Here is a 13,379-nt window from a genome sequence, read left to right on the forward strand (position 1 = left end):
TTAAGGGGGTCAAGAGTCTTCGGACCAAAGCCGTGTCTGTCCTATGATGAGGGAGCTCTTATGGGTCCCCGGGGGCCGAAGACAGACGATCGCCAGGGTGTCAAAGGTCTCTGCGACTCCAGCTATTGGAGGATCAAAGGTCAGACATATTGGTAGATACCCATCGTAAGGGAAACTCTGAGTTCCAATGCCCCATATTTCCAGTTCTTCTAACTTCTGCAGAGGCAAATGAAAGAGATACTTGTCGTAAAAGTCTCTGTACAGGAGAGTCACTTGTGCTCCGGTATCCAGGAGGGCCTTGGTGTAGATTCCTTCGACCTGAATAGGCACTAGTGGGGAAGGCCCCACTAAATTCTCAGGGTACTTTCGAGGCGTAGCTTTCCCTCTCCCCCCTGCAACTTGTATTCTCACTCCTCTCTTGCGAAAACGTGGGCAGGGATTGGGGGGCGTTCTTGAAGGAGTTTTTCCCTTCAGTCCTTCTGTCTCTTGTTTCACTTTGGAGCGTCTACAAGAGGTGGACTCCTGGTTGACTCCTTCACTGGGGTCCTCTGAAGTTTTCCGCCTGCTGGTACACCGGTTGGTAGGCATTGACCGGGCTGGGGCAAACGTCCCTGGCGTGTCCTACCCCTCCACAGTTGAAGCAGAAAGTAAACCTTCTTGGTTTATTTTGCTGGTTGTAAGGCCCATGAACTGGCTTTTCAGTTTTATCCCTTCTGGGTTGGTACAGGGAAAATCCCGCTTGACCGGATAGGGCAGCTACCATTTCCGTCAACTGAGACACTTGTGTCTTTAAGAGCTCAACTTGGGGGTTACCATCTTCAGTGGCCACGACACGCACTTGTGCAGAAGCTTCTGTGGCTTGGTACTTGTTCTTTTGATCTAGGAGGTCCTCCTCCTGTCGAATGATCCAGATCAGATCGGGATACTTCAACACCCCGTTTCCCCTTTGGGTTCGCAACTGAAAGACGATGGGATCCATGGGCTGGGCTCCCCTTACCACTTATTGGAAGCGTGTTTTATCCACTTCTTTTGGATCTATCCCCTTTTTTAACAACATCCGATGCAGGATCTTATCCAGGCGGCTGACGAATTCGGATAGTTTTCCTCCCTTCTTTTGGAAGCAGTGCTCCAATTGGCAGCGGAGCTCACTGATGTCTTCAATCCTCCCGAACACATTCTGTAGGACGTCTAGATAATCTTGGGCAGTGCAATTGTCTTTACTAAGCTTGAGGTTACGTATAGCCTCTAGGGCTGGTCCTCTGAGGCTTTCCATGATCCTATGTTTCTTATTTTTCTCTGGGATTCCCCACTCTTCCAGAGCTTGGGCGGTCTGATCCATCCATTCTTCAAAACCATCTTCTGAAGATGGCACAGGGCGTCTCCCGGAGAAGACTCTGAGTTTTCTATATCCTCAGACAATCTGTAGAATCCTTCTTGCACTGGGCTACGATTTCCTCCAGGACAGCACATAACTCTGGGTTGAAATCCTTAAGCGGTACTTTGGCAGACCCCGTCACTGTTTTCCCTTAAGGCCCCCATGGGTGCCGGAGTACTAGGAGAAGTAAGAGGAACTGCACTAGAAGAGGAAGGAACAGCTGACTTTTGTTTGGGTTGTATCATAAAAATTTCCGTGCCATCGTTGGTCTTTACACTAGGTTTCTTTAAACAGTCTGGAACTCCATTTGCCCATTCACATAGGGCATAGGTGTGGGGGTTGGTATCATCCACCCTCGAGTTCATCACCCAGAGCCTCTGATCCGAGAACAAAGTTTTCAGGACTAAGAGTACTTCCTCTTCACTCCAAGCTTCTCCCCGCACTTCAATCACTAAGCCTTTCTTTACAGGGACACCTTCGTCTATGCACCACTTTGTTGCAGCGGCTGCATCCATGGCTGATTTTGGCAAGGGTGAGGTTCAGTATGGGGGGATATCTGATAGTTTGAGAAGTAGAATCCCGGACGAGCCCCCACGTGTAGCGCTACCCCCTCAGGAGCCGCTGGTTGATTTGAGATCTACTCTCTTTTGCTTAGCTCACCCCCTATTTAACTGGCTCGAACCCTCCCTTGACACATCAGAAGTCTGGTGGGATTATTATGACCTCTGCTGGGCTGCGGTCACAATAGCAGGCATATAATATTCAATGACAATGTAACAGTGATATTACCTGCTTTACGGATGGTCCCTCCAGACGAGAAAACACACTTCACACAGTAGTATATTTAAACCAAAAGAATGAGTTTACTTTAGGTGAACTCGAAGAAGACAAGCATAGGTTTAAATCATGAATGAGCAACTGTCAGACATTAACACCATATGATTTCGCAAGGGCCCTTGCGGGAATCAGTAATGACAATAATGAATAGGTCTAGGCTAAGGATGGTACTATTCAATCAAACTAGTGTAGGCAATCTATGTTCGCGAGATCTCTCTAGTGGGCAATCCTTTGGAACAGCTAAGGAATGTCTCGAGACTAATGCCGCGTACACACGGTCGTTTTTTGTGATGAAAAAAAACGGAATTTTTAAAAACGTCATTTAAAATGACCGTGTGTGGGGAAAACGTTGTTTTATGTCTTCTGAAAAAAGAAAAAAAAAATCGAACATGCTTCAATTTTTTATGTCGTTTTTCAAAACGTTGTTTTTTGTGTTTAAAACAACGTGTTTAAACCCGCGCATGCTCAGAAGCAAGGTATGACACGAGCTTGCATGGAACAGAGTGCCGCCGTACGTGCTGAACGTAACTGCGCTTTGCTAGAGCATTTTGAAAAAAACGATGGTGTGTAGGCAACATTGTTTGAAAAACTTCGTTTTTTTTCATGAGAAAAGACAAGACAAAAAACGACCGTGTGTACGCAGCATAAGGTTCACGTTGTGGCCGGTTGGTGCACGTTAATTTATAATCCACAAATAGTAAATGATGAAGAGAAGTTAGTCAAACAAAGGATCCTAAACAACAATGTTGGTGAACTGATCGCTCGTCAGCGTCAGTCACTTCTGTATAATAACTATAAAGTTAAAGGACCTCTAAGTTTCAGCTAGAGGCCCAACACGTGTCTCCGGCTTGTAGGGTGGCACTAAGTTAACTGTCTGGAAAAGGAGGATTGGAAGTTGAGCATGTGCTCTCTCACCCGACAGGCCAGATCCGCCTGAGTTCTTTTCAAAAGGGCGCGTTGGTAAATCACTGCTCCACAGCACAAGGATCCCAGACGAGGGTTTTCCACTGCTTCAGTTGTCAGCTGGGTTGCCTCTCCGATCTCCGGGAACACGGGCTGGATACTGGAGTCTTGCTTCCTTCCGAATGGCTGGTCTCTCGGTGGATTTAGGCCCAGGCTTCAGGCCTAACAGCTCCGCAGAGGAGAAAAAGCTGGTCCAGAGAGAGCGAGATCAGCCACTCCCTTTCCTTAAGTAAGCTCCCCCATAAGTCTGTGCGGAGGTGTCACATGTTCCAATAACACAGGGCATTGTGGGATGTGTAGTCTGTTTCTCCTCAGAGTCAATAGAGTCCATATCTCCCGCTACTTGCAATCTCACAATGCATAACTTCTTAAAGGTATCGTACATATTTTCAAACATGAGCAAAGTTCCAGCGGAGGTCAGGCCTATCATTAGACTCTGACAGGATGACCCGCTACACACACCTTCTGGGATTGTACACACCTCAAAACCACATGGCAACAAGCTAAAATCAAAATCGAACAAATAATAGGTAGAAGAATAGAAATGACATCTAAAATGTACCTCCTTTTCTTTCCTGTTCCACATATTCCTATGGCTCACACTAGTCTAATACACACATTGCTTAGCTCAACTCATTGGGCTATAGCTCTTAACTGGCGTTCCTCTACTGTGCCATGGTCTCAAATTATGAATCGCATGCTGGCCATCAAGCTATCAGAACATATTCATCACACTTTATTCAATACTATGGACACATACAATAAAAAATGGAAACCTTGGGATCTATCACTGTTGATTCATTGAACTACAATATGATACTGTTGACTTTTTTATCATTAAACAAATCCACTAAAGCCCTGTAAACACGATTGGTTTGTCTGATGAAAACAGACCGATGGACTGGTTTTCCATCGGTGAAAAAAAATAGAACACGTTTTACATTTTTCCTATGGATAAAAAAACGATAGAAAAAAAACATCGTCTGTGTGGAAGTCCATCGTTCAAAAATCCACGCATGCTCAGAATCAAGTCGACGCATGCTCGGAAGCATTGAACTTAATTTTTCTCAGCGCGTCGTAGTGTTTTACGTCACCGCGTTGGGCACGGTCGGATTTTTGACTGATGGTGTCTAGGCAAGACTGTTGAAAGTCAGCTTCATCGGATATCCATTGGATTAGATTCCATCAGATTTCCAATCGTGTGTACGAGGCTTTAGTCTTTATACCTCTATAATATGTTATCAATGATTCTATTTTACATCCCATGGTTTGTTTCACTCCCTATTATATAACTGCTACTTATATATTATGCTGATGTTTACTGCTCCCATCTATATTATATATATATATATACTTCTTACCAATGTACGCTTAAACTGTATTGAGACTTATTTTTCAATAAACCATTTTGCAAAAAAAAAAAGATATCATAGCACATCAACAGGTCATCCAGCAAAGTGTGTTACCTAGATAATTAGCAGCCAGAGAATAATTGTCATCTTCTCAGATGTTGCCCCCCCAGGGACGTTAATTACTATCTGTGCATTGCATAAATACCTCCCGTGTTCCCTTCTGATCTCACACTGCGGGATTGCCAGCGATATATCACATGGTAAGTCATTTCTTCATTACATGGGGACTTATTTTTGTATGGCAGAGACACTCTTTTATTTGGGGTTCCACTTGACAAAGACAGAGAACTGCTCTCCTCTAGATTAAAAAAGACAAAGGGTATTCTCCAGCGAGGTTATCCCCTGTTCTGTCCTTCTGCTCCATGTCCATACCCCAAGGGTTTAACATGTACAGGCAAAACTTTTTATTTTATTTTTGGATGGAGTGTGGAAGGCTTATGCCGCGTACACACGGTCGGAATTTCCGATGGAAAAAGTCGGACGGAATTTTTTCATCGGATATTTTGACCGTGTGTATGCCCCATTGGATTTTTTCCGTTGGAAATTCCGACGGACTTAGAAAGAGAACATGTTCTCTTTTTTTCCGACGGTAAAAATGTATATCGGAAATTCTATTCGTCTGTATGGAATTCCGACGTAGAAAAAAACCCTGCATGCTCGAAAACAATTCGACCCATTCTCGGAAGCATTGAACTTAATTTTTCTAGGCTCGTTGTAGTGTTGTACGTCACCGCGTTTTGGACGGTCGGAATTTGGTGTGTCCGTGTGTATGCAAGACAGCTTGAGTCGGAAAAACCTGTCAGAGTTTATTCCGACGGAAAAAACGGTCATGTGTACGCGGCATCAGACTCGTTGACAGTTTTTTTTTTCCACTGAAATAAAAACTATAAAATGTGTTAAGCCTATAAAGAAACCACCCATCCAACTATCCAACCACCCATTCATCCCACTACTTGCATCACCAATTCTCCTTCTCCAAAAGAGCCAAACTTGTTGAATACTTTTTTGGGAGGGTCGGATGCCCGGTTCCCCTCTGCTCTCCATGAGTGAGTGAGTGAGAAACTTATATAGCGCAGCACATGCAAACTGAATCGCCTCTGGGCGCTTTCCATGGTTCCCCAGGTCACCATAGGACACGATGGTGAAGCAGGGGCTATCAGACCAAACCATAGCGTCCAGTGGAGGGAACATAACGTCCAGTAAAGTGGACCCAACAATCTTGGCTCTGAGAAGATTTTTTGCGATTCTGTCCCTACTGGGGAGATTCACCCTCTCTATTTGCCCTGGTGAGAACAGAAAGTGAGGGGAGATCTGAAATGTTAGAAATGTCACCACAATAGGGATAAAGGGAGACCACCCAAAGGGGGAAACGTGTATTGGTTAACCACTTCGCCCCGGACCATTTGGCTGGCCAAAGACCAGGCCACATTTTGCGATTCGGCACTGCGTCGCTTTAACTGACAATTGTGCGGTGGTGCGGCGTGGCTCCCAAACAAAATTGACGTCCTTTTTTTCCCCTACAAATAGAGCTTTCTATTGGTGGTATTTGATCACCTCTGCAGTTTTTATTTTCTGCGCTATAAACAAAAATAGAACGACAATTTTGAAAAAAAATCATTGGCGTAGATTCACAGAGAAGATACGACGGCGTATCTCCAGATACGCCGTCGTATCTCTGAGTGTGCGGGGTCGTATCTATGCGCCTGATTCATAGAATCAGTTACGCATAGATTTCCCTAAGATCCGACTGGCGTAAGTGTCTTACACCGTCGTATCTTAGGCTGCATATTTACGCTGGCCGCTAGGTGGCACTTCCGTATATTTACGCGAGGAATATGCAAATGAGCTAGATACGCTGATTCAGAAACGTATGTCCGGCCGGCGCATTTTTTTTACGTCGTTTACGTTAGGCTTTTTTCGGCGTATAGTTACCCCTGCTATATGAGGCGTATCCTATGTTAAGTATGGCCGTCGTTCCCGCGTCGAGTTTTGAAAATTTTACGTTGTTTGCGTAAGTCGTTCGCGAATAGGGCCGGACGTAATTTACGTTCACGTCAAAAGCAATGATGATTGGCGGTGGAATTTCGAGCATGCGCACTGGGATTTTTTCACGAACGGCGCATGCGCCGTTCATAAAAAACTTCAAATACGCGGAGTCACAGTTAATATACATAAAACACGCCCACATCATCCACATTTGAATTAGGCGGGCTTACGCCGACACAGATACGTTACGCCGCCGTAACTAAGGGCGCAAGTTGTTTCTGAATACCGAACTTGCGCCCAAAAATCCGGCGGCGTAACGTATCTGAGATACGTTACGCCGGGCGGATAGATACACCATTGTATCTGAATCCAGCCCATTATTTTTTACTTTTTGCTATAATAAATATCCCCAAAAAATATATAAAAATGGCGGCGATCAGCAATTTTTATCATGACTGCGACATTATGGCGGACACATCGGACCCTTTTGATGCTATTTTGGGACCATTAACATTTATACAGCGATCAGTGCTATAAAAATGCTCTGATTACTGTGTAAATGACACTGACAGGGAAATGGTTAACTGACAATTGCGCGGTCGTGTGACGTGGCTCCCAAACAAAATTGGCGTCCTTTTTCCCCCACAAATAGAGCTTTCTTTTGGTGGTATTTAATCACCTCTGCGGCTTTTATTTCTTGCGCTATAAACAAAAAAAGAGCGACAATTTTGAAAAAAAAAGCAATATTTTTTACTTTTTGCTATAAAAAATATCCCCCATAAAAAACTGTTCCTCAGTTTAGGCCGATACATATTCTTATACATATTTTTGGTAAAAAAAAATTGCAATAAGCGTTAATTGATTGGTTTGTGCAAAAATTATAGCGTCTACAAAATAGGGGATAGTTTTATGTCATTTTTATTAATAATTAATTTTTTTACTAGCAATGGCGGCGATCAACGATTTTTATCGTGACTGCGACATTATAGCGGACACTTTTGACACCATTTTGGGACCATTGTCATTTTTACAGCGATCAGTGCCAAACAAATGCACTGGTTACTGTAAAAATGACACTAGCAGTGCAGGGGTTAACTTGTAGGGGCACTGAAGGGGTTAAGTGTGTCCTAGGGAGTGATTCTAACTGTTGGGGGCGTGGCTACGAGTGACATTTCACTGATCGTTGTTCCCGATGATAGTGAGCATTCGATCATTGACATGTCACTAGGCAGAATGGGGAGATGTTGTGTTTACACTGACATCTCCCCGTTCTTCAGCTCTGTGACACGATCATGGGAAACCAGCAGACATCGAGTCCGCAGGTCCCGCAGGCACGGTCACGGAGCTCGCAACAGGGTCGCGAGTGCGCCGGCGAGGGACGTACCTGTATGGCCATTTGCCTATATCAAAGTGATCCCTCTCTGGTTAACTTCATCAAAGTGGTCCCTCTCTGGCCAACTATGTCAAAGTCTCTACTGTGCAAAATGCTCAATGCTTACTTGGTCATGCCATACCTTAATTGGACATAAAGTGACAATATTGAGCAGTCAGACACAGTTGGGTGGAGCTACAGACTCTGGTCTTGTCAGACTTTGATGCAGTTGCCAGTTTAAACGTATATTGTAAAATACAGTATGTAAACCATGAACCTCTGTTTTTACGCAAAATGCAGCCAACATGTTATACAGGTGATTCTTGAAAAATTTGAATATCGTGTAAAAGTTCATTTATTTCCCTAATGCAACTTAAAAGGTGAAACTAATATATGAGAGAGACTCATTACATGCAAAGCATGATAGTTCAAGCCGTGATTTGTCATCATTGTGATGATTATGGCTTACAGGTCATGAAAACCCCAAATCCACAATCTCAGAAAATTTGAATATTGTGAAAAGGTGCAATATTCTAGGCTCAAAGTGACGGCCTCCCCAGTCTAACACTAGGGGGAAAGCCCAGAGCCAAGCCCAAGGGCAGAAAAGGACTTGGGGTCCAAAGTCTAAACAGAACCCCAAAACTTCCCTATAAAGGGATGCCCCCGCTCGGCCGAGTGGGGGGAAGGCTGTTGCAATTTGCAAACGCCTGGCGGAGCGAAGTTCGGGACAAGTGGGTCATCGCCACAGTGTTCTCAGGCTACAAGCTAGAGTACAGAGAAATTCCGCCTCCCCGTTTCTGAGATCAAAAATTGCCAAAGATTCAGAGAAGAGAATACCTCTACTGTTGTCCCAAGGGGTAATCATAGAGTTACCCCCAGAGGATCAGGATTCTATTCAAACCTTTTCACAGTTCCAAAACCAAACGGGGATGTCAGACCTATCCTAGATCTGAAAAGCCTGAATCAGTTTCTGAACATTCGCTCATTTCGCATGGAGTCTGTCCATTCAGTTGTTTCCAACCTTCAGAGAGGAGAATTCCTGGCATCAATAGACATCAAAGATGCATATCTACATGTGCCAATATTCCCCGCTCACCAAAGGTTTCTAAGGTTTGTGCTGGATCAGTGCCACTTTTAGTTTGTGGCCCTTCCTTTTGGGCTGGCTACAGCACCTCAAGTGTTCACAAAAATACTGGCCCCGGCCCTAGCAAGGCTAAGGGCACGAGGCATAACAGTAAAAGCCTACTTGGACGATCTGTTGATCATAGATCAGTCCGCCACACGCTTGGACCACAATGTGCACAACACAGTGGAATATTTAGAGTACCTAGGCTGGGTCCTCAATCTGGAGAAATCTTCCTTGCAGCCTCAGGCTAGAGTACTTGGGCATGATTATAGACACGTTCCTAAGTGTAGCGCCCCCTTACTTTCAGTATGGGCACTACGCTAAAGTTAGTGGGGAATGGGAGAGTTATTTTGCTCCCATTCACAATTTGCTAAATTCTGGGCTGCTGTCATTCCTGAACTGTCCTGTAGGTCAGTCTGCGCTCCAGGGGTGCCGATTCCACCCCTGGGCGACTGGTGGCGCTAGAGGGGTTCTGGAAGAGCCACTTTTTCCCAGCAGCCAATTAGAGGAGTTTTCCCTCGCGGGGCATGCTGGGGGAGAGTATATCTGTGGCAGACGCCATTTTGTGAGGTTCTTCGCGGGTTCCAGGTTCCAGGTGCGGCACCCACCTTTAGGGTGTGCGCATCCAATGGACCCCGGCGATGGCCTCCCAGGCCGAGGTCGTATGCTACGCGGAGCTCCATGTTGCTGAAAGGGGCCCCAGTGATTTACTGGATCCCAGGCTGAATGCCGTTCGATGGGGGGTCGGCTTGAGGAGAACCCAGAGGCAAGTTGTCCAACAGGGCTTGAACGAACCATCGGGGATCTGGTGACCGGGACATTGACAGGTACACTTCAACTGTCACCCGGTGACCCTTACTTAATCTACTGGGAGGATTCGCTCAAATTGTTCAGCTCATCTAAGTACTAGGCCTGTGACGGAGGTCCTAGAGCCAGGTCTGTGAGAGAGGCCTGTTCCTCCCAGCAATCTAAAGTGACACTTCGGCTGCCAGGCTCGTGGCAGGAGTCTTTCCGGGGGCGCTTCACCCACTCTGGCTGGAGTGGCGACGAACTGTTACTACTACTGTGCTGTTGAGAACAGGATTGCTCCTTTCATATCCAGGCCTGATACTGCAAAGTTCTCTATCACTTCATCAACCTTTTCTCCCTACCTCATGTTGATGTTGGCTATGTTGGGCCAAAAATAAAGCATTTGAAAACCTTCTTTGATTGACTGGACATTCGCTCACTACTCTACTCATCAACTACACTCCTCTCTGAAGGCCGATCCCAACAACAACCAGGGGCTTCTGAGGGGGTAGCGCTACACGTGGGGGCTTGTTAAAAAAAAAACATGGTAACATTTAATTCTTTGTGTGTTATTAGTTTAAGCAGACTGTGATTGTCTATTGTTGTGACTTGAGTGAGTGAGTGAGTGAGAGATTTGTAAAGCGCAACACATGCGAACTGAATCGCCTCTGGGCGCTGTATCCATTTCATGGGTAACGAACCCCTTGACCTCAGAAGAGATGGGTTTTAATCTTTCTCCTGAAGGCCAAGTGATCCGACTCCAGTCGGATGGTGGTTGGTAGTGCATTCCACAGGCGAGGTCCCTGGACTGCAAATCTTCGATCTCCTAGATGAAGATCAGATCACATTTTATAACCAATTTGTGCAGAAATCCATATCATTCCAAAAGGGTTCACATACTTTTTATTGCAACTGTATGTATATATATACTGTATATATATATATATATATATATATATATATATATATATATACTGTATATATATATATATATATATATATATATATATATATATATATATATATATATATATATATATATATATTATTCTGCTTGGGTAATCACTACTACCTGTTTCTTTATATTTGAGCTTTTAATGTATATTTCTTGTTTTGTTTTTTCCCTGTTAGTTGGAGGACCTTTTAATGTCTAATCACACCGCAGTTTTGGAAATTACCTTAGTAGGATTTCCAGGTCTGGCTGATGCATTTCATGGCTTGGTATCTACCATGATGTTTTTTGCCTATATCATATCCCTGACGGCCAACGGCACTGTCATAGGTTTGGTAATTTTTAATGAACACTTACGTCAGCCCATGTACCTGATCATAGCCAACCTTGCCGCCTCCGACCTGCTCTTTGACACCGTGACTTTACCTAAAGCTATTGCCATATATTGGTTTGGAGCTTCCACCATTCCCGTGAAAATGTGCCTATTCCAGATCTTTTTGGTTCATTATTTTGGAAGTCTGGATTCATTCCTGTTGATGCTGATGGCCATAGATCGGTATGTGGCCATCTGCCATCCACTGCGATACACCTCCATTATCACCAATAAAAAAATCTCCATTTCCTGCGGCTTCTGCTGGATCATCTTGTCCTCTTCTATAAACACAGTTGCTACCATTTTGGCCTCACAACTCACCCTGTGTGGTGCCTACAGGGTAAATAGTTTGTTCTGTGGCCACACCGCCTACGTGGCGGCAGCTTGTATTGATGTATCCAGCTCAAGAAATGTGGCTTTTGTCAACTCTATGATTGTTCTCTTAATACCGCTTGGGCTGATATTGATGTCATACATCAAAATTATAGCGGTAATCTCAATGACACGCACTGAGAACCTCCAGAAAGCGTTTTACACCTGTGTGACCCATTTGCTGGTCATCGCTTTGTATTACACCCCTCGACTCTTTGTCTACATTATAAGCGTTCTCCCCTTTGTCACAATGAGATCCGATGTGAACACTGTCCTCCTTTTCCTGTACTCGTTTGTACCTCACATGGCCAATCCGATCATCTATTTCCTCCGGACCAAAGAAATCAAACAGACCTTGAGACGCGTTCTTCTCCGCAGCAAATTTAACATGGGATGGCGTCAAAAACGCCTTACTTTAAGACTGGGGGTTGATATTGGAAGGATGATGATGTAATGGACAGCAAACCTAAAAGTGAACCATAAGTAAAAGTCCTCCAGATGATTTTATTTCCACAGCCATCTGGTAGAAGTTCCTTTTCTTTTTGGCTTTCTTAAGATGTGGTCTTCACTGAAGAAAATTCAACTTGAGAAGGCTGTTTTGAGACCGTCAACTGTCAACTACGCCATATTTTAAGACCGGGGGTTCATATTGAAAGGATGATGATGTAATGGACGGGAAACCTGAAAGTGAACCAAAAGTCCTCCAGATGACTTTGGGGGTTATCCACAAAAGGGATACGCCGGCGTATCTACTGATACGCCGTCGTATCCCTGTTTCTATCTATGGAACTGATCCACAGAATCAGTTTACCATAGATAGGCAGAAAATCCGACATGTGTAATTGAATTACACTGTCGGATCTTAAGGATGCAATTCTAGGCCGGCCGCTAGGTGGCGAGGCCATTGCGGCCGGCCTAGAATATGCAAATGAACACTTACGGCGATCCACGAACATTCCAACGGGCCCGTCGCGCTAAATCTACACCGTTTACGTCCAGTTACGCCGCGTAAAAATAGGGCTGAGTCCTATTTGACTAAGCCCTATTAAGTATGGCCGTCGAAATTTTCAACTCTACGTCGTTTGCGTAAGACGTTCGTGAATGGCGCTGAACGCCATTTAACGTCTAAGCAAATGACGTCGGAGCGACGTCAGTTAGCGCAATGCACGTCGGGTAAGTTACACGACGGAGCATGCGCAGTACGTCTGGCGCGGGAGCGTGCATAATTTAAATGGGAATCGCCCATTTGTATTAGGAACGCCTTGCGCCGGACGGAGTTAAGTTACACCGCCGCAAATTTCCAGGTAAGTGCTTTGTGGATCGGCACCTAACTTGGGAGATTTGCGGCAGTGTAACTTAACTCTGAAAAGTTAAGTTGCGCTCAGCGGCTGTGGATCTGGCCCTTTATTTCCACAACCATCTAGTAGATGTTCCTTTTCTTTTTGGTTTTCTCCAGTTTCAGCACATTCTGTTATATAAGAAAGATATATAACAAGGCCACCTAAGAGCCGGTTCACACAGGGGCGACCTGTCAGGCGACTAAACTGCCTGACAAGTCGCAGTCCGCTCTATTCAATGGAACCGTTCTAATAGGAGCGACGCAAGTCGCTCCGACTTAGAAAAAGGTTCCGGTACGACTTTGGGGGTGACCCGGGGCGACTTGCATTGACTTCAACACAGAAGTCATTTTGGAAGTTGCCTCTCAAGTCGTCTTGAGATCGCCTTGCCGAGTCGCCCTCAAAGTCATGCCGCCTGTGTGTGAACCGGCTCTAAATAGACAATTTGTCAAAATTGATAACGGAGACTATTTACAAAATAAACA

The 13,379-nt window shown here is 44.8% G+C and overlaps 1 protein-coding gene across 1 annotated transcript; it reads left to right on the forward strand.

Annotated features, from left to right (window-relative positions):
- Positions 1-11,006: 11,006 nt before the first annotated feature.
- LOC120928476 (olfactory receptor 1-like) lies at positions 11,007-12,059 on the forward strand. Its single transcript, XM_040339572.1, has one exon. The coding sequence runs from the start codon at positions 11,007-11,009 to the stop codon at positions 12,009-12,011; it is 1,005 nt and encodes a 334-aa protein (XP_040195506.1). The 3' UTR covers positions 12,012-12,059.
- Positions 12,060-13,379: the final 1,320 nt, after the last annotated feature.

The sequence above is a fragment of the Rana temporaria genome, chromosome 2, assembly GCF_905171775.1.
Source record: "Rana temporaria chromosome 2, aRanTem1.1, whole genome shotgun sequence".
In the NCBI taxonomy this organism is placed as follows: Eukaryota; Metazoa; Chordata; class Amphibia; order Anura; family Ranidae; genus Rana; species Rana temporaria.

Bases quoted from the DNA above. Each gene is read 5' to 3' on its own strand.
- LOC120928476 (XM_040339572.1), top strand. From the start codon at position 11,007: ATGTCTAATCACACCGCAGTTTTGGAAATTACCTTAGTAGGATTTCCA.